The sequence below is a fragment of the Felis catus genome, chromosome D4 (genome assembly GCF_018350175.1).
Source record: "Felis catus isolate Fca126 chromosome D4, F.catus_Fca126_mat1.0, whole genome shotgun sequence".
Classification (NCBI taxonomy): domain Eukaryota; kingdom Metazoa; phylum Chordata; class Mammalia; order Carnivora; family Felidae; genus Felis; species Felis catus.
In genome coordinates this window covers 4,856,102-4,876,569 of record NC_058380.1, presented here as the reverse complement: position 1 = coordinate 4,876,569, position 20,468 = coordinate 4,856,102, and the positions used below count along the sequence as shown (strand labels likewise).

Here is a 20,468-nt window from a genome sequence, read left to right as displayed (position 1 = left end):
ACTAGAAAGTGCTTCTTGCGCCCATTATATTCTGAGGGAAAAGCATATCTTTCTAAGGGAAGCTGGGTAATGAAGGCGATTTCAAATGTGCAGCTCAGTTTCCGGCAGTCATATGCCACCGTTTGTAGTCAGTCTAGCAGGTGGGTCAGAAATCAAACTATTATTATCACAGGATAAACACGGACTGTAAATGAACCTGATGCGCGGGCCTCATGACGTCTGTAATAATGATTTGAAAACACGGGATTTCACGCCTAAAGGAATCTCTCTCCCTCCCTGAGAAGCTGCAGATGTCTGTGCTATTAATCCTAAAATGAAAATAATCATAATCCAAGTAAAACTTAACAGTAAACATGCAAATAGGAAAGGAACTTCGTAACCTGATCATACTTCCGGTGGTCAAGATGCAGCGTCTTTAGTGTTAGAGCTCCTCTCTGTCATTTATGAAAGACCAGATAAATGAGCAAGGAAACAAGAGAAATGAGCAGTGAGTAGTCGTGAAGGAGGCAGAGTAATAGAAAATGAATGTGTAGACGCTTCCCGAAAGGAGCGATTTGGGAGGGAGGCCGCAGGAGGTGATCCTGGGGCCGGACCCGGCTTACTAGGCAGCAGTGGAAGTCAGAGCGAGGGGCAGATGAGGAGAGCGCGTGAGGGCCAGGCCTCGGGACCCAGCGGGAGTGTGAGGAGGGGCCGCCGGAGCTGGGGAGGCGGGGAGGAGGGAGCAGGGCCCGCCGGCCTCCCCTCCCGGTGGAAGCCTGGGGATGACTCCTGTTTTCTGTGCTGTGTGAGCCAGTGACGTCCGCCAGGACAGGGAGCCTTCTTCCCGCCAACTCACAGCGGGCCCTGCAGGGGCAGGGGCGTCTCCACCAGGGAGCACCGCCCGGAGCACGGATCCCCGCTGTCTCTGTGGGATCGGAGCCCCGCCGTGTGACGCCTCCTGGGAAGACCACGGGGTTCTGCTCCGCTCATGAATGCAGACTTCGTAGTTATTTTTCTGCGCGACACCGTTGCACCCGGAAGGGACTTACGCTGTGTGTTTCCTTTCAGCATTTCTGGGCTAAAAGTGGTGGGGGAGTCATTTTCTCCCGCATTTCACCTGCAGCTGCAAGAGAGCACTGGGTCTCGAGAAGATGATGTTAAACTTCTTCAGGAGATTGTGAATCACGTAAGTGTGCGGTCGTACCCCGAGCCCAAGCAGCGTCTTCTGCGTCCCGTCTTAGGAAGGATCTCTCTGCCCCGGGACGCAGCCCTCTTGTGGAACCGTTCTGGTCCCCGGGCCTTCGGGGCACATCTGTGCTGACAGGCCGCACTGTATCTGCCCGGTCAGGTTCCGCTCGCGTTGAAGTTGTCGTGTTCTGCGCTCCGTTGTATCAAATACACTTTCCTTGCGCTCTACATAATTAGCCTTCCAGAAAACCCGTTCGCACGGCATTTTCAAAGCCAGGCTTTCGTACCTGTGGGTGGGGATGGCATTATGAGTGCTGGTCACAGGCAGCACTGGACAGGTGCCCCCCAACGCAGCTGAGACTGGAACTGGAAAGGAAGAAAGATCGCTTCTTCACCAGACCTAGTTTGGAGGTTGATTTAAATATCTGTGTCTCCTGAAAGTGATTTTACTACTAATTGTAACTTCATTATTAACTAAGAAATGCCTCCCTGGGGAAGACCACCGGCCCCTTCCCTGGAGCCCTGCCCCCTCCGCCCCCGCTCCCCCCACATGCTGCTCGTGCTCACGCTCGGATGGAAGGGCCTGGGACCCCGCGAGCACCCGTGCTGGGACGGCCCTGCCTTTCCCCCGACTGCAGTGCGGCTAGCATGCGCCTGGGAATGGGGCAGGCTTCTTTCTGCCTTCTCGTCCCGCTTGTCCTGGCGGTCCCTTCCAGGGGCTCTGCTCCGAGGTCACCGTGACGTCAGGATGATGGCTGTTGTCTGTCGTGTGCCCTTGGCTGACCGTGGCCGGGAGGTCGGGTCTCTTCGCGGTGGTGTGGCTGGTCGGTACGGAGACCGGGGTTGAGGCCGATCTCGGCTTTTTAGCCGCCCTCCCTCTTCCAGTGTGTGAAGCCGCCATCAGGAAGGACAGGTCGGGGAGGGCTTTGTGCAGTTGGTGGCCTTCTGGAGTCTGTCAGCTTATAAAACGGAACCAGACCCAGAACGTGAGATCCCCGGCTCAGGGGATCTCAGGAACCGTGTGAGGTGATGAGCAGTCCGGCTGGTGCAGCGCCCGTTCCCCAGGGCCCAGGTGCCACAGGGCCCCCCTCCCCCCCCCCCCACCCCCCCGTGCGGCTCTGCAAACTCGACAAAGACAGACTCTCTTTCACGGGAACCGACCTCCCGCCGGCGCCTTTCACCCCATCCGCGTTTTTACTGCGATGTCACGTACATGTGTACGGGCCGAACAGAAAGGACGGCATCCTCGAGGTTAGGGTTCTTAGAGACGTGCCGCGACACGCTTCGTACATTAAACGCAGGCTAAGTGGACACCACAGGGAGAGTCAGGTCAGTCACACCGGCTCCATGTGACGGCCCAGCCTGTGCTCCCAGCAGGGGTGCCCGCTGGTGTGATGAACGCAGCCCAGAGCAGCCCGTCGGGGCCTCGAGCCCCCTCGCGGATCCCCCCCCCCCCCCCCGCCCGGCCTCCTCCGGCCCCCGCGGGACGGCTCTACACGGGCTTCACGCCGCAGGGCCGGGGCCGCACTCCTGCCACGGGAGCCCCCGTCTCTGTCCTCGAGACGTCGCGGCCGTGGGGGCCTCCTTCTCCTGGAGTCAGAGACACTGCAGAGGGCAGGCGACGGAAGGGGGGCCCGTCCTCAGAACAGAGGAGAAGGCGACAGTCTGCACAGCTCCCCGATGCCGGACCCCAATTGAGGCCCCAGCCGGAGGACATCCGGGGAGAGCGGAAGGAGAGCGGGCAGGGCTCGGGGGAGGGGCGCGAACACGGTCCGGAAGCCGCATTTGTGCAGAAACGCGGGGTCTTGCGGTGTCTTTGGGTCCCCACGCTAAGCTCCGCTCCACGCTCCGTGTTCCGTATCTGAGAGGGATGGTTGTGGCGTTGGAACTCTCACTTAAGCTTTGCAGAACCCGGTTTCGCTAAGTTCTTGTTGAGTTGCCTGACGAGACACTGTTTTTACAAAGAGCGATGGTTTAGGACGTTTCTTAGCCAGGCCTAGGATCAGAGCCGGTCCGGGTGTTCTCAGGCAGTTAACTTCTCCAAGTACACTGAGACGGAGCATCCGTATCCGTCTGGCCGCGCTGCCTGCTGCCGTTTCCCGTCTTTCTAGCAGAGGGAGACCCGCCCGGCAGCGGTCGGGACGGCCCCTCTTCAAGCAGACTTCCTCACTGCCCAGCCTGGGAGCAGCGGTTCCTTCCTTGAGGCCACCCCTGCTCTGACTGTTCTGTTTTTGTTTTTTTCCTTATTGTCTTAATGCTCATTTACTTTTGAGAGAGAGAAACAGAGTGTGAGCGGGGGAGGGGCAGAGAGAGAGGGAGACACAGAATCGGAAGCAGCTCCAGGCTCTGAGCCGTCAGCACAGAGCCCCACGTGGGGCTCGAACCCACGGACCGCGAGATCATGACCTGAGCCGAAGCCAAGAGTCGGATGTTTAACCGACTGAGCCACCCAGGTGCCCCTCTGACTGTTTATAAATACGATTCGCATACCAGAAACTTCTCGCTTTTAGAAGATAGAGTTGAGGGGCCTTTAATGTACCACAAGGTTGTGCCCCTGCCTCAGCCCAAAATATTTTCATCCCCCAAAAAGAAACCCTGATGAACCATTACTTCGATAGGATTTTTATCCTTAATTTTGAAGGAGTATACTTTAACTTTGTGAGAATATCAACAAGTGGTTAATGTGTGGAGAAGCTGTGCAAAACGTGGGTGACACCAGACTCTGAAGCCTGGTGGCGCCTGGGCAGAGGTGCCCACGGCCGTCAGAGGAGTTGCTGGCACCTGAAGTGTAGGCTGTTGGGCTGTGAAACCGTCCTCCCGTTTACGACCAAGTTCAGCTCTGGTTAGTTTCCGGGGCTTTGCTGGTACTGTTGCCCTTGTCCTGACTGTGCTTTGTTGAAAATGGAAACCCCCAGTCCTCTGTGGCTATTTAAACGTAAATGAAGGAAAAGGAAAAGTCCCATCTGTCCGTGGCACTGGCTGCGTCTCACTCACAGTACTTGACGGCCATGCGGCGTGGGCCGCTCACGGGGCCTCGCAGAGCGAACGCCCTGCAGGAGGTCTGGGCGGAGGCACGGAAGGTGGTGGGGCCGCTGGGGGCACGTCTGTGGCGTTTCGCCTTCTCGCTATCGTGACTGGGAAAATGAACTAACCTGCGGTTAAGGATGGCCTTGCAGAGTACCTCCCGTCGGGACGCCTGCCGTGTCCGCAGCCCAGCTCGCAAACGTGTCCCTTCTCTTCACGCAGTGCATGGACAGGAGCATCGCGTTAACTCAGGCACGCTACCTGGAGAAAGAGGAGAAGTGCCTCCCTCCGCCGAGGTGGGTGGACGTTCAAACGTGACGTGACTCTTGCTTTTGCTACTTGAAAAACTCCATAAAGCGTATTCTGTCGTGAAAACGTCTGAAATGCTGCCGCAGGATAAGGAAGTGTGTCCCTAAAATGTAGTTCATCCTCTTTCCTGTTCTTAAAGTAGCCATTTTCCGATTTTACCTGTAAAGCCCCCCCAGGACTCGCCGGACCCTCCCAGTTAACCTAAAGAGGTATCCGCGATCCCAGGACTGGACGGGGGCGGCCGAGGTTCTGATGAGCAGATGTGCGTCTGTCACACCTCGAAGGCGACGGGCTGTGCCAGCCACGTCCACCGGGAGGACCATCCTGAGGGAGGGGCACATCCGGCCGCTGGCTGGAACGCCATGGGGTGCATTTGGGAGTGCAGACACTCCCAGACCGCCCAGGGAAAAAGAAAGCAACGGTGGGGAAAATCTAGACAGGTTCAAGAAACCCTACGTGGGGGGAGGGCACCTTGACTCTTGATTTACAATCGGTACTCTTCAGTAACACTTAAAATATAGTCAAAGGAGGTAGACACCCAGAGCATGAAGTGTCAGGGTCACAGCATGAGGTCCGTGAGGTCACAGGGGGAGGGCACGATTCGTTCTGGCCTGGAAGGGACTCGGGCTTCCGAGGGCAGGTGATACTTAAGCCAAGCCCAGAAGATCGAGTGTGTCAGGCAGACTTGTCCACGCCGGCGTCCAGCGGGCTGTGCAGTGGTGTGGAGACCCTCAGGTGCATCTGGGGAGACAGAAGACAGGCTTGAGGGAGACAGGAGAGACGCTGGAGAGCGGGAAGGCCCAGGGAGGACCCGGGAGACTGGAGTCTGAGCCTGTGCGGACCTGGAGGGCCAGACCAGGGGCAGCAGCCCTGAATGGCTTAGCGAGCCTACCCCGTTCTAATTGCGCCCAGGCAAGGTGCGGTCTTGTGTCTCGGGACAACAGGGTCCCTGCTTGCTCTGTTCCCTCAGCGCTCCCTGCCCAGCACAGTGCAGCTCAGTGCAAGTGCCCAGTGGACCGTCCGGATGTTTGCAGGGGGGGTGGGAGAGAAGAGGGAGGAGTGCCCAGGAGAGCCGATGCTGTTTTGTGTTCAGTTGCCTGAAAACTTAAACATGTCTGCCTTGCCTCCGAGTACTCTAGAACTTCCACACGACTCACGGAGCTGTAAATGTGAGCGTCAGCACGTAAACACTCCCTGATCTGAGAAACGTGAATTCCTGCCTTGGGCCCGGTGCTCCTCAGGCAGAGCTCCTGGCACCCAGAGCCCCCCACAAGGTTGCAGTCGGGCCTCAAGTGGCAGACTTCTGAAAATGGCCCGTCAGGGTTCGGGCTTTCGGGCGGAGGGTCCCTGCCACAGTCGCTCGACTCTGCCATGCCGTGACAGGTGGCACAGCCTCCTCTGACGATTTTCTGTGTCCTTGTTTCTCAGCATCAGGGTCGTGGTCACAGTGGAACAGACAGACGAAGAACTGGAGAGAGCCGCACGCACAATCAAGGAGGTGGCCCAGGCCGTGCTGCTGTAGGCGGGTCCCAGGGCCAGGTGGGCAGTCGCCGTGCGGCACGCGCAGGCCTCCCAGTTGCCGCCGAGCAACCTGGAAGAGGCCTGCGGGTACCTGGCAGGGTGGCCACCGACCGATCACGTGGGTGTGGACTCGGCAGACCGCCACGAGGAGGATGCTGGTTATTTAAACACACACACGCGCACACACACGCGCACGCACACACACACACACACCTAAAAGCCCAGGAACTGGTTTTTTAAGAAGAAAACTAATGACAGCATATAACCGATATTTAAATTGTGCAGTTTAGTACTATTTAAATGTTTTATTATACTAGTATTTTATATTCTTTTGTTGTTGCCGTTTAAAAATGGAGCTTCAGTTTATCTTTTCTCCCTCTAATAGTAATTGTGCGAGCACTCCTAACGTTTCCTAGCAAAGCATCTCTGCAGCATTAAAGCTTAGAGGAGCACTTCACCGTCTAGGACACAAAACGTATCTGTGAGGATCTAATTCAACCACGTCTTACGCAGTCTCCATCCCGTGAAGCCCAGTGGTGGCTAATGTATAAGGAAGCACTCTTTGTGCTGTCGTGACAAACTTTTCATTATATTTGAATCCTAGAGTTTTTATATGCATTTGTAACAGCTTACCTTAGCATCCCTAACTGGAGAATGACTACTCATTGTATTTCCTAAGTGAGCAATAATTTAAATCAAATACTATTTTAGTTTAATATAGTTGACCTTCACATTTATTGTGTGTGGACTTCTAATCTGTTTTAGGAGGAGGGTTACTGTGACGATCCCAGAATAGAAATCATGTCCTTGATATTTTAGAATATCTTGAATGTATTCCTTTTTTGTAGAGTGGGTTTGCCTAAGGACATATAACTACTGTCTTTTTCTAAGCGAAGGAAAATTATTTTTATTTTCAGCTTATGAATTCCAAATATCTAAAAATGTGAATGCACTAAAAATAAAATTTTTAAGCTGGACTTTAGCTATCTGTTTTTTCTTGTGCCGTGTGCCACAAGGTAGTGTGTAAATATTACACCGTTGTTTCTTCTCTTAGTAAAGGGAAAGGAGTAAAATTGTTAAAAAAAAAAAAAGTAATAATGCCATTTTTATAATATGTGTTCATATTAACAAATGGTCTTCAACATCTTTTTAAATAACATATTTTTTAATGTTTAGTTTCTATTTTGCTTGAGGTATTTCGTACATATGTGCCTTGTGATCGCTGCTGCTTTAAAGGATACAGTACTGTCTTTGGGGGATGTATCTTTTCGTTATATTTTTTAATGAAATAAACCTACATTCCTGACAATCAGTCTATATGCATGTGTAATGTGTTCAACAGAATAGCCTCTGGATTTTCACTTTTCCACGTAGGTAGGGTAGTAGTCTTGGTGTCTGTGTTTAGAAAATATTAAGTACAGGGGCGCCTGGGTGGCTCAGTCGGTTAAGCTTCCAACTTTGGCTCAGGTCATGATCTCACGGTTCGAGAGTTCGAGCCCCGCGTCGGGCTCTTTGCTGACAGCTCAGAACCTGGAGCCTGCTTCAGATTCTGTGTCTCCCTCTCTCTCTGCCCCTTCCCTGCTTGTGCTCTGTTTCTCTCTCAGAAATAAATAAAAACATTTAAAAATCAAAAAACAAAAAAAAAAGAATATTAAGTACATTTCTTAGTGTCTTTCTTCAGTGTATGTTATCTGGAATTCCCTAGACTTCTATTGATGGGAGCCTAGGCCTCTCTGACTACACGTATGCCAGAGCTGTGGGGTTTTTCTTTTAATAGAGAGAGAGGGAAGTGCGAGCAGAGGGAGAGAGAGAGAATCTTAAGCAGGCTCCACGATCAGTGTGGAGCCCAACGCAGGGCTCAGTCCCGTGATCCATTTTGACCTGAGCCAAAATCAAGTTGGACCCTCAACTCACTCAACTCTGGGCGCCACCCAGGTGCCCCAGAGCTGTCATTTTTATTAGCAGATGATGATAGCAACTTTTCAGCTACTTTTAAAATATTTTGTAAATCAACATCCAGATGGTCATTGCTACTTTTTAAAAATGATAGAAGAGGGGCGCCTCGGTGGCGCAGTCGGTTAAGCGTCCGACTTCAGCCAGGTCACAATCTCGCGGTCCGTGAGTTCGAGCCCCGCGTCGGGCTCTGGGCTGATGGCTCAGAGCCTGGAGCCTGTTTCTGATTCTGTGTCTCCCTCTCTCTCTGCCCCTCCCCCGTTCATGCTCTGTCTCTCTCTGTCCCAAAAATAAAATAAACGTTTAAAAAAAATAAATACATTCAGCTACTTTGTAAAAAAAAAAAAAAAAATGATAGAAGAGGGGCGCCTGGGTGGCTCAGTCGGTTAAGCGTCCGACTTTGGCTCAGGTCATGATCTCACGGTCCGTGAGTTTGAGCCCCACGTCGGGCTCTGTGCTGACAGCTCAGAGCCTGGAGCCTTTTTCAGTCTGTGTCTCCCTCTCTCTCTGACCCTCCCCCGTTCATCCTCTGTCTCTCCCTGTCTCAAAAATAAATAAAATGTTAAAAAAATAAAAATGATAGAAGTGCCTGGGAAAGGTGGTGAAAACAACACATGTTGTCTGACATCAGCCCTTGAAACATAGCAGCATTTTGAACAAAAACCCAAAACCAAAGTCTTTCTGTTAAAACTGTACAATAACCAGCATCCAGGTACACGCACCACAAAAGAAACATATGCTAGGAACAGTAAACTTGCATAAAACTGAGGCAGAATGCTGAGAGAAAACCCCTCAAACCTGAAGCAGGGCACATATTTCTCCCAAGAAACCACAAGAGGGCTCTGGAACGCTCCATCGGCGGCTGGGGTGGGCAGCACGGAAACCATTTGGGGACCAAGTGAACACGGCATCGTCATCCACAGGAGAGGAAGTACCCCAACAACTCCTCCCTTTGTGTTACCTACAGCTGGGTTCCAACTCAGGAAACGTGGGGCTCTGAGCAAGCTGGGACAGAAACGAGAGCGGTATTTCCAATCCAGAACTGCACCAGCGGGACTGTATGCTTTTGTTTTATGAACCACTAGAACGGCTCTGTAATATGCCAGTTGTAAGATGCATTTCAGTAACAAGTATCGTCACATGGGTGGAAAAGGTGCATCGTAAAATCTGCAGGATAAGTCAATGATCTGATGTGCGGGCTTGATGCCCTCTTTCCTTGTGGATGTAAAACCTTTGTGTCCCAGAACACAGTGTGTGAGGACGATTATGGCCACCTAGTCTTCCATTATCTCCACCCTTCCAAAACATTGTCCGTATGAGGACATCAAACAAAACCACCCATTACCCACACCCACAGTACGGATTATGCCGTAGAGAATACGTAAACTTTATTTTCCTATCTAGTGCCTAGTAGAGAGGAAAACGGGGTAGGCGGCCTAATGATGACGGAACACACGTAAAGCAAAAAGTCGTCTTCCAGAAGCAACATGCAAAGCAAAACAAAAGGGGAGCAGCCTTTTCAAGAGATTCAAGGGAAAAAGAAATGTGAATCAGATATCCAGAAAAGCTGTCTTTCAAGTAAGAAGTTGCTAGAAAAACAATTTAAAATAAGAGCTCGGTACTATGTTCATAAGCCCTTCTGAGGAATCTGCTCGGGGGAAGCTCCATCAAATCAAGAAGTGGCTGGGGAAATGAGAAGAATTAAGATAGTAAACTAAGAACTATTTTTTTTTAATTTTTTTTTTAACGTTTATTTATTTTTGAGACAGAGAGAGACAGAATGTGAATGGGGGAGGGTCAGAGAGAGAGAGAGGGAAACACAGAATCTGAAACAGGCTCCAGGATCTGAGCGGTCAGCCCAGAGCCCGACGCGGGGCTCGAACTCACGGACCGCGAGATCGTGACCTGAGCCGAAGTCGGACGCTTAAGCGACTGAGCCACCCAGGCGCCCCACTAAGAACTATTCAACACAGAAGAAAGCAGTAAAGGACAGAGGTGCAAAAATAAATAGCAAAAACCCAACCATATAGACAATTACGTTCAAAGGTGAATGGGCAAAACATTTCATTCAAAAGGCTGAGCTTAGCAGGCAGACTAAATTTTTTTTTAAAAACCTGTGCTGTCTGTGAGAAACTTCACGTTCAAAGACACAAGTAAAGATGGAAAGTATGCCATGCAAACAACCGTGAAAGAGCTGGAGTGACCTGTGTCGGTATCAGAAAGAACTTTCAAGAACTATCGCTACAGACAAACAGAGACGTTTCGGAATGATAACAGTGTCACTACATAGTGAAACCCCAACAATTATAAGTGTATATATGCTCCTAAACACAGAGTCCTAAAATACATGAAGCAAAACTGACATAATTGAAAGAATAATTTATCAGTCACAGTCGGAGATTTGAAAAAGCCCACCCTAAATAAGTGAGAACAAGAAAGAAACTCGTACGTAAAGAAGTCCTGAACAGTACGGTCAACTGACTGAGCAGACCTATTTACGTTTGTAGAACATCCTACTCAGAAATTCCAGAATACATCGTCTTTTCAACCGCACGTGAAACAGTCTTCAGGGCAAATCACATGCTGGGCCATAAAACCAGGCTCAATAAATTTAAAAAGATTGAAATCATAAAACGTATGTTCTCTGTCCACAACACAATTAAATCAGATCTGCAATAGAAAACAGGAAGAAGGGAGCCTGGGTAGCTCGGTCGGTTAAGCGTCCGACTTCAGCTCAGGTCATGATCTCACGGTCCGTGAGTTCGAGCCCCGTGTCGGGCTCTGTGCTGACCGCTCAGATCCTGGAGCCTGTTTCGGATTCTGTGTCTCCCTCTCTCTCTCTCTGCCCCTCCCCCATTCATGCTCTGTCTCTCTCTGTCTCAAAAATAAATAAACGTTAAAAAAAATTTTTTTTAAAAGAAAGAAAACCGAAAGAACCCCAAATATCTAAATAACTCATGGATCAAAGGAGAATCACAAAGGAAGCTTCTTAAATGTTCTGAACTGAATAAATATAACAGCAAAATTTATGTGACACAGCTAAAGCAGTGGTTAGAAGGAAATTTGTAGCTTTAAACTCCTGGATTAGAAAAGAAGAAAGGTTTCCAATTAATAACTTCAATTTCCACCTTGGGAAAGTGGAAAAAGGAGAGCAAACTGAGCCCGAAGGAAAGAAAGAAAGAGAAGAAATCAATGAATAGAAAACAGAAAAATAGAGAAAATTAATGAAACGATTGGCAAGTACTTGTTGGACTGGCCAAGAGAGTAACAGAAGACACAAGTTACCAAAATCAGAACTTAGAGGGGCAACATCACTACCATTCCTACAGAAATCAGAAAGATTGTAAGAGAATATTACAGGCTTATGCCAACAAAGTAGACAACTTGAATGACGTGAACGAATTCCAAGAAAGACACAAATTATCAAAACAAACTCTATTCAGAAGGAGAAAATCTGAATAGAAATGTAACATTGCATTAGTATTTTCAGATCTTCCCACAAAAATGTCCAGATCCAGTAAATTCTATCAAACATTTAAAGAACAACTAATACCAATCAGTCACAAATTTCTTTCAGAAAGAAAGGAGGTGAGAGCACCTCTCAGTTCATCCTGTTTGGTACCTATGCTACTAAAGCCAGACAAATTACATGAAGAGAAAACTACATATAATTTTCCTCATGAACATGGACAGAAAAAGTCCTAAATTATATTTAACGATTTTCCTGGAGAATCTAGCCTGTGCAATAAGGGGGTAAAACATCAAATTGGAAAAAAAAAATATTTGCAAATGACACTCTGTAGGAAATTCTAAGACATCCATTAAAAAACTGTAGCATTTAATTGTGTTTAGCAAGCTCAGAAGATACCAGGTCAATATATATATATATAAGTGAATTGTATTTCTGTATATTAGCAACGATCTGATAGGAAACTAAGGAAACAATTCCATGAATAATAGCATTAAAATGAATAAAATAATAAATTTAACAAAAGCATAAGATTTTACACTGAGAAGCGTAAAAACTGAAATATCGCTATAAGAAATTGAAGAAGATTTAAATAATTGGAGAGACAGTCCATGTTCATAAATTGGAAGAGTCCCCAAACTGATTTATAGATTCAGTGCAGTCCTTATCAAAATTCCAGCAGACTTTTATGCAGAAATCAAGAAATCAAGAAATTAAAATTTATATAAAAACAGACCTATAGTAGGCAAAACAATTAAATTTTTTTTTCAACGTTTATTTATTTTTGGGACAGAGAGAGACAGAGCATGAACGGGGGAGGGGAAGAGAGAGAGGGAGACACAGAATCGGAAACAGGCTCCAGGCTCTGAGCCATCAGCCCAGAGCCTGACGCAGGGCTCGAACTCCCGACCGCGAGATCGTGACCTGGCTGAAGTCGGACGCTTAACCGACTGCGCCACCCAGGCGCCCCAGCAAAACAATTAAAAAGAAGAACAAAGTTGAAGGGTTTACACTACCTGCTATTAAAACTTACTATGATGCTACAGTTAACAAGACGTATGGTACTGATACAAGGATATATCAATGGAACACCACTGAGAGTTCAGAAGTAAACCCTTATATTTATGGTGAATTGATTTTCAACAAAGTGCCGAAGTCCTAATCCAACAGGAAAAGGATAGTCTTTTCAACAAATGTTGCTAAGAGAATTGGATATTGTAGTAGATTGCATAATAGCCACCCAAAGAATCAAGTCCTAATTCTTGGAACTTGGAAAAGTTACCTTATCTGGAAGAAGGGATCTGTGCAGCTGTGATTAAGGATTTTAAGCTGAGATTACTGTGAATTATAATGGTGGGCCCTAGAAGCCATCACAAGTGTCCTAAGAGGCGAAAGGAGATGACTACTCTTGAGGAGAAGGCCATGTGAAGACAGGCAGAGGTTGCTGTGAGTAGTGATTTAAAAGATTTTCTCCTTTCTCCCAGAAGTTTTATGGCTTAGCCACATATTTAGGCGTCTGGTCTTATTATGAGTTGATTTTCATTTTTATACAGCATTTTCTGTCCGGGTGACTCCTGAGTGAGACATTTCCTTTAACTTTTTGAAAGATGTGGCTGAGGCTATTTTTCATTAGTTCCTTTTCTTTTAAAATTTAAAAATATCCACAAAATGAAGCATGCACATGGTTAGAAGATCAAATTGTAGTGAAAAATGTCCACCCCAACTGTCCCCACGCTCAGTCACGCTCTCAGGAGGCAACCACTTTTTAAAATGTTCCCCCTTTGTTCTTCTGGAATAAAACGTGTCTAAATAATATCATGCCCCTATGTCCTCATTTATCAACCTGAAACTGCAATTAGGATCTCCTATTTTGAAAATATTTCGTATATATATTTTGTATATATATTTCATATATTTCGTATATGTATTTTGTATATTTCGTATATATATTTCGTATAATCCGTATATATATTTTCCTGTTTTTCTACTTGAATTACCCACTTTCCCTGGGTTATTTTTCTAGGAGTTCCTGGTTTATGCTCAGCAATAACCCCATATGGTTTCATGCACCTGCATTGTTAATATCTGCTATCCGTATCTTAGCTCTCGTGGAACAGAGCCTGAATTTTGATGTAATGAGAGCCATTGTTTTTGTTTGTTTGTTTGTTTGTTTGTTTTTTAATGGTTTGTGCTTTTGTTTGAGGACTTTTCAGCACTCTCTGCTCTCTGTTGATTTCCGGTCTCTTTCTTTCACTTTTAAGTCTTTAATCTATTTAGAGTCTGTCCCCGTGTCTGAGATTAGGTAGAGATGCAATTTATCTTTCTTCTTCTGTATTCTGTGGTCCCATGTCATTCTCTAAGCAATCTGTTGTTTCCTCATTAATTAATTCATTCATTAATTTTTTAAAAATGCTTACTTTGAGAGAGAGAAAGGGAGCAGGGGAGAGGGAGAGAGAGAGAGAATCCCAAGCATTCTCTGTGCTGTCAGGCGCAGAGCCCTATGCAGGGTTTGAATGCACGAACTGTGCGATCATGACCTGAGTGAGCTGAAGCCAAGAGTCGCACACTTAACCGACTGAGCCACCCAGGCGCCTCCCCCCCATTAATTTATTTTTATACTTTATCTTCTATTAAGTCTCATACAAACATGCCGGTCAGTCTCCAATTTGTCATTTTCCCTTGTCTGTCCTTCTGCCCTTGTGTTGGTTTCGGTATGGCTTTATTAAAACACCCTTGGGGCGCCTGGGTGGCTCAGTCGGTTGAGCATCCGACTTCAGCTCAGGTCATGATTTCACACTCCATGAGTTCGAGCCCCGCGTCGGATTCCGTGCTGACAGCTCAGAGCCTGGAGCCTGATTCAGATTCTGTGTCTCCCTCTCTCTCTGCCCCTCCCCGGCTCATGCTCTGTCTCTGTCTCAAAAATAAATAAAAAAACATTTTAAAAAAATAAAAAATAAATAAAACACCCCTCACCACATCCCACTATCTGGCAGGACACACCCTCCCTTTGTTTTCTCTAAAATTGACTTCACTATTCATAGATCTGTCTTCGTATGTATTTTTCAATTACTTCCTTGAGTTCCTTTAAAAGAAATCCAGCTGGAATTTCAACTGATACTGCATTTCATTCATAGATTAAACTAAAAAGAATCAACCATCTTATAATATCAAATGTTCCTATTTAAGAACATGGGATGTCTTTGTATTTAGTGAGATCTTCAGTCTCCTTTATTAGCGTTTTTGTTTCCACATAGAAGGATTTTGGATTCTTGGGTAATTCCTAGTACTTCATAGTTGTAGTCATTGTAATTTGCGTCTTTTATTATATTTAATAGTTGGTTATTGCTGGCAGAGGAAAAGACCATTGATTTTTTTTTCCTTTTTTCCCCAAGTTTTTCTTTAAATTCCAGTTAGTTAACATACACTGTAATACTAGTTTCAAGTGTAGAATTTAGTGATTCAACACTTTCATACAACACCCAGCGCTCATTACAAGGGCCATCCTTAATAAAAATATGTGGGGCGCCTAGGTGGCTCAGTCGGTTGAGCATCCGACTTCAGCTCAGGTCATGATCTCACTGTCCATGAGTTCGAGCCCCTGTCGGGCTCTGGGCTGACAGCTCGGAGCCTGGAGCCTGCTTCGGATTTTGTGTCTCCCTCTCTCTCTGCCCCTCCCCACCTCATGCTCTGTCTCTGTCTCTGTCTCTGTCTCTGTCAAAAATAAATAAACATTAAAAAATTTTTTTAACAATATGATATACTTCACAAATTTTCATGTCATATCCTTGCACAGGGGTGATGCTAATCTTCTGTGTATCATTTCAACTTTAGTGTATGGTCTGGAAAACTTGCTGAAGTCCTGTATGTGTTCTAATACAGTTGCCCCTTGAACAACATGGGTTTGAACTACGTGGGACCGCTTGTATGTAGATTTTTTTCTTATGATTTTCCTAATAACATTTTCTCTAGCTTACTTTATGATCAAAATGCAGTGTATGATACCCATAATATACAAAATATGTGTTCATCAACTACGTTATCAATAAGGTTTCTGGTCAATGGTAAGCTATTAGTAGTTAAATTTCTGGGGAGTCCAAAGTCGTATGGGGATTTTGTACTACATGGGTGTCAGTGTCTCTAACCCTCATGTTGTTCAAGAGTCAACTGTAGTTTGGGGCACCTGGGTGGCTCAGTTGGTTAAGCATCTGACTTTGGCTCAGGTCATGATCTCACGGTTCATGGGTTCAAGCCCTGCATGGGTCTCTGTGCTGATGGCTCAGAGCCTGGAGCCTGCTTCGAAATCTGTGTCTCCCTCTCTCTCTGCCCCTCCTCTGCTCGTGCTCTGTCTCTCTCAAAAATAAATAATCGTTAAAAAAAAAAGTCAACTGTAGTTTGATGGTTCTTCTGATTTTTCTAGGTAGATGTTCATTGTACCTCTTATTTCCTTTTCTTTCGTTATGGCATTGTCTAGGATCTCCACAACAGTGCGTTAAACAGTGGCAGTGCCACTGGGCGTCCTTACCTTGTAACTAATCGTAAAGAAAATCCATCTAAAGTGTCACTATTACATTTATCAACTTAAGTTGCTATGGGGTTTTTGGTATATAGCCCTTAGCAAGTGAATAAAGTTCAGGTCCTCTGGAAAGCAGACATCAAGACAAATAGACATGCAAGTGATTTGGCCCATTGATATGATGGGTTATATTGGTTGACTTTTTTTTATTATTATTAAATATAATTTATTGTCAAATTGGTTTCCATACCACACCCAGTGCTCATCCCAACAGGTGCCCTCAATACCCATCACCCCCCTCCCCCCCTCCCACCCCCCCATCAACCCTCAGTTTATTCTCAGTTTTTAAGAGTCTCTTATGGGTTGGCTCCCTCCTCTCTAACTTTTTTTTTTCCTTCCCCTCCCCCATGGGTTTCTGTTAAGTTTCTCAGGATCCACATAAGAGTGAAACTATATGGTATCTGTCTTTCTCTGTATGACTTATTTCACTTAGCACAACACTCTCCAGTTCCATCCGCGTTGCTACAAAAGGCCAGATTTCATTCTTTCTCATCGCCAAGTAGTATTCCATTGTATATATAAATCACATCTTTTTTATCCATTCGTCAGTTGATGGACATTTAGGCTCTTTCCATAATTTGGCTACTGTTGAAAGTGCTGCCATAAACATTGGGGTACAAATGCCCCTGTGCATCAGCACTCCTGTGTCCCTTGGGTAAATTCCTAGCAGTGCTATTGCTGGGTCATAGGGTAGATCTATTTTAATTTCTCGAGGAACCTCCACAGTGTTTTCCCAGAGCAGCTGCACCAGTTTGCATTCCCGCATTGGTTGATTTTGATGTTGAACTAGCCTTGCATCCTTGGAACAAACCCCAACTGCTCATGATGTACAATCGTTTTAAAACATCACTGGATTCAGTTTGCTGATATTTTCTTGAGGATTTATGCACCTAAGCTCCTGAAAGGTGTTGACATACAGCTTTATTTTTTTTTTAATTTTTTTTTAACGTTTATTTTATTTTTGAGACAGGGAGAGACAGCATGAACAGGGGAGGGTCAGAGAGAGAGGGAGACACAGAATCCGAAACAGGCTCCAGGCTCTGAGCTGTCAGCACAGAGCCCGACGCGGGGCTCGACCTCACAGACCACGAGATCATGACCTGAGCTGAAGTCAGATGCCTAACTGACTGAGCCACCCAGGTGCCCCTTTACAGCTTTATTTTTATGTACTGTCTGTTGTATCTTGGTGTTAAGGTAATAGCAACCTCATAAAATGAGTTGGGACGCAGATGAGAGGACCTCCTCTCTTCACTGGCAGAGATTTTGTACGACTGGTGTTAATTCCTTGAATGCTGGAGAAATTCTCTATTTGAAAACATCTGGAACTTTTTCAGGAACTTTTAATTATAGACTCTGTTTTTTAACGGTTATGGGACTATTCGCGTATCTGTTTCATCCTGCTGAGTTTTGGTAGTTTGTGGTTTTCAAGGAATTAGTCCATTTCTTCTCAGTTGTCAAATATCTGACATTTGTGACAAATTTATGATTTACGATGTCTGCAAGATCCTCTGTGATGCCCTTCTTTCATTCGACATTGATGGTTTGTCTCTTCTCTTTTTATCCTTGCCAGTTGAGCTGGAGGTTTGTCAGTGTTACTGACTTTTTCGACAAATAACGTTTTTTTGTTTCGTTCTCTCATTTCCATGTCTTGATTTTCATTGATTTCTGCTCTTTTTTAAATCTCTTTCTGCTTGCTTTTAGTTGTTGTTTGTCTCCTTTCTCTTCTTTTTCTGGGCTCTTGAGCTAGGAACTTAGATTATTGATCAATAGTTTTTCTCTTTTCAGATGTCAACACTATATTAGCTAAACCCCACAAACTGATATGTTTTATTTTTTTAATTTGTTTTTTTAATGTTTATTTATTTTTGAGAGAGAGACAGAGCGTGAGCAGGGGAGGGGCAAATAGAGAGGGAGACACAGAATGCAAAGCAGGCTCCAGGCTCTGAGCTGTCAGCACAGAGCCTGATGTGGGGCTCGAACTCACGAATCGCGAGATCATGACCTGAACAGAGAAGTTGGATGCTTAACCAACTGAGCCACCCAGGTGCCTCCATATGTTGTATTTTGAATTTCGTTTCAATTTTCATTCAACTTCATTCATTTATTTTTATTTTCAAATTTCCTTTGAGACTCCTGCTTCAACCCCCAGATTATTTAGAAGTGTGTTGTTGAATTTCCGAGAATTTGGGGCTTGTTCTCTTGTCTTTCACTTACCGACTGCTAATCTGGTTCTGTTGTGGGTAGAAAACATACTCGGTATAGTTCAAAATTCTCTTCGATTGGTTAAGGTTTGCTGTCTGACTGAGGACATGGCCTTCTCGGTGGGTGGTCCAGGAAGCAGGATGTGTGACCTGCCGTGCGTGGGTGGACGGTTCTGTGATGTCAGGCAGACCCAGTGGGCCATGGCATTGTTGGTTCCTCTGCAGCCTTGTGGGTGTTATCTCTGGGAGTTCTAGCAAACGCTGTGAGCTGGCTCTTGAAATCCCTGTGCCTGTGTGTTTCTCCTTTCCTCTCCACCAGTTTTGTTTTCGTATAGTTTGAAACCTTGCGGTATGCTACACAGACTTAGGATTGCTGGGTCATGCTGAGTTGACTGAGCCTTAATCATTCTGTGATGCCCGCTTTTGTTGCTGGTAACTTTTCTTTGCTCTGAAGCTTACCTTCTTTGATGTTATGATAAACACTCTTGGTGTTTTTTGTTTTCCTAATTCGTATTTCCGTGATACAGCTTTCCCATCCTTTTCTTCCCTGCTTATCAGTGGCGTTATTTTGAAGTCATTTTTCCCAGACTGCATGGGATCGGATCACGTGTCTTACCCACTCAATCTCTACCTTTTTTCATTTTTCATTTTTCCAACTTTACTGAAGAATAATTGATCTCTGTCTTTTTGTTAACAGTGGTTTCTTTTTTTCTTTTAAGTTTATTTATTTTGAGAGAGAGCGAGATAGCACGAGCTGGGGAGGGACAGAGAGAGAGTAAAAGAGAGAGAGAATCCCAAGCAGGCCCTGCACTGCCAGCATGGAGCCCAACGTGGGGCTTGAACTCATGAACCATAAGACCATGACCTGGGCTGAAATCCAGAGTCAGACACTCAACCAACTGAGCCACCCGGATGCCCTAATCTCTGTGTTTTAGTTGGTATATTTATACCACTAATATTTAAAATAGTCATTGATACATTAGAGTTTAAGTCTGCCATTTTAAACACTTTTTTTTTTTCTGAGACAGAGAGAGACAGAGCACGAGGAGGGGAGGGGCAGAGAGAGAGGGAGACACAGAATCCGAAATAGGCTCCAGGCTCCGAGCTGTCAGCACAGAGCCCGACACAGGGCTCAAACTCACCAACTGCGATATCATGACCTGAGCCCAAGTCAGACGCTCAACCGACTGAGCCACCCAAGTGCCCCAAGTCTGCCATTTTAATATTTTGTTTTCTACGTATCTTCTTTTTTCATTCCTTTGGTTTTCTTTTTCTTTTTTGGGGGGGTGGGCTTCCTTTCTTGTTAGTTACCTGAACAGTTTTTAGCACTGGATTCTTCTTTATATACGATATTTTTTTACATACCACTTGGCATAACTTTACTGTCGTCGTCCCAGCTGTGACCTGATACCACTACCTGTGCTATGAGTGTTTGGCCCTCTGAGTGTAGACGCTTTACCTGCATTTAGATCCCCAACCCTCCCCACTTCTTAAACATAATCGTCTTAGGGGCGCCTGGGTGGCTCAGTTGGTTAGGCGTCCGACTTCGGCTCAGGTCATGATCTCATGGTCCATGAGTTCGAGCCCCGTGTCGGGCTCTGTGCTGACAGCTCAGAGCCTGGAGCCTGTTTCAGATCCTGTGTTTCCCTCTCTCTGACCCTCCCCCGCTCATGCTCTGCCTCTGTCTCAAAAATGAATAAATGTTAAAAAAAATTTTTTTTAAATAAAATTAAAAAAAAAAACAATCGTCTTAAGCGTTTCCAGTACGTGCATTGAGCACCACATCAGATCGTATTACAATTTTGGCTTCAAACAAAAAGTATAATTAAAGAAACTCAAGAGGGGAAGAACAGTCTGTTACGTTTGCCTCTGTATCTTCTCATTCCGTTGTCCTTGTCTTCCTCTCCGAAGGTCCCCTCCTCTGTCTGTTGTCATTTTTATGCCTTTGTCTGCTCAAGCTGCCATGACACATGCCACGATCCTGGGCACTTCATCAGCAGCCCGTCCCTCCCAGTCCCGGAGGCTGCAGGTCCAGGGCGAGGTGTTGGCAGGCGTAGTTTCTCCTGAGGCCCGTCTCCTTGGCTTGTAGGCTGTCACCTTCTGTGTCCTCACACGGTTTTCTACATGCACACGCTCCTGGGGGCTCTTCCTCTTCTTATGAAGACCACCGATCCTATCAGAATAGGGCCCCATCCTTATAATCTTGCCTAACCTTAGCTACCTCCTTAACGGTCTTGTTTCCAAATACAAC

The 20,468-nt window shown here is 46.2% G+C and overlaps 1 protein-coding gene and 1 non-coding gene across 3 annotated transcripts in view; one reads left to right on the top strand and one right to left on the bottom strand.

The window, feature by feature from the left end:
- Positions 1-7,330, top strand: part of SPTLC1 (serine palmitoyltransferase long chain base subunit 1) — a 54,091-nt gene extending 46,761 nt beyond the window's left edge. Inside the window, exons 13-16 of one of the 2 annotated variants that reach the window (XM_045043912.1) lie at positions 1,048-1,165; positions 4,414-4,487; positions 5,929-6,039; positions 6,407-7,330. In XM_045043912.1, coding sequence (XP_044899847.1) covers positions 1,048-1,165; positions 4,414-4,487; positions 5,929-6,022 — 286 coding nt within the window. In that variant the 3' untranslated portion in view covers positions 6,023-6,039; positions 6,407-7,330. Of the gene's footprint in view, positions 1-1,047; positions 1,166-4,413; positions 4,488-5,928 lie in introns of both variants that reach the window. The other variant, XM_003995324.6, reaches the window with a different exon arrangement.
- Positions 7,331-15,189: 7,859 nt separating this feature from the next.
- Positions 15,190-15,292, bottom strand: LOC111557638. Its single transcript, XR_002737876.1, has one exon. It is a non-coding gene; the product is annotated as a U6 spliceosomal RNA (small nuclear RNA).
- Positions 15,293-20,468: the final 5,176 nt, after the last annotated feature.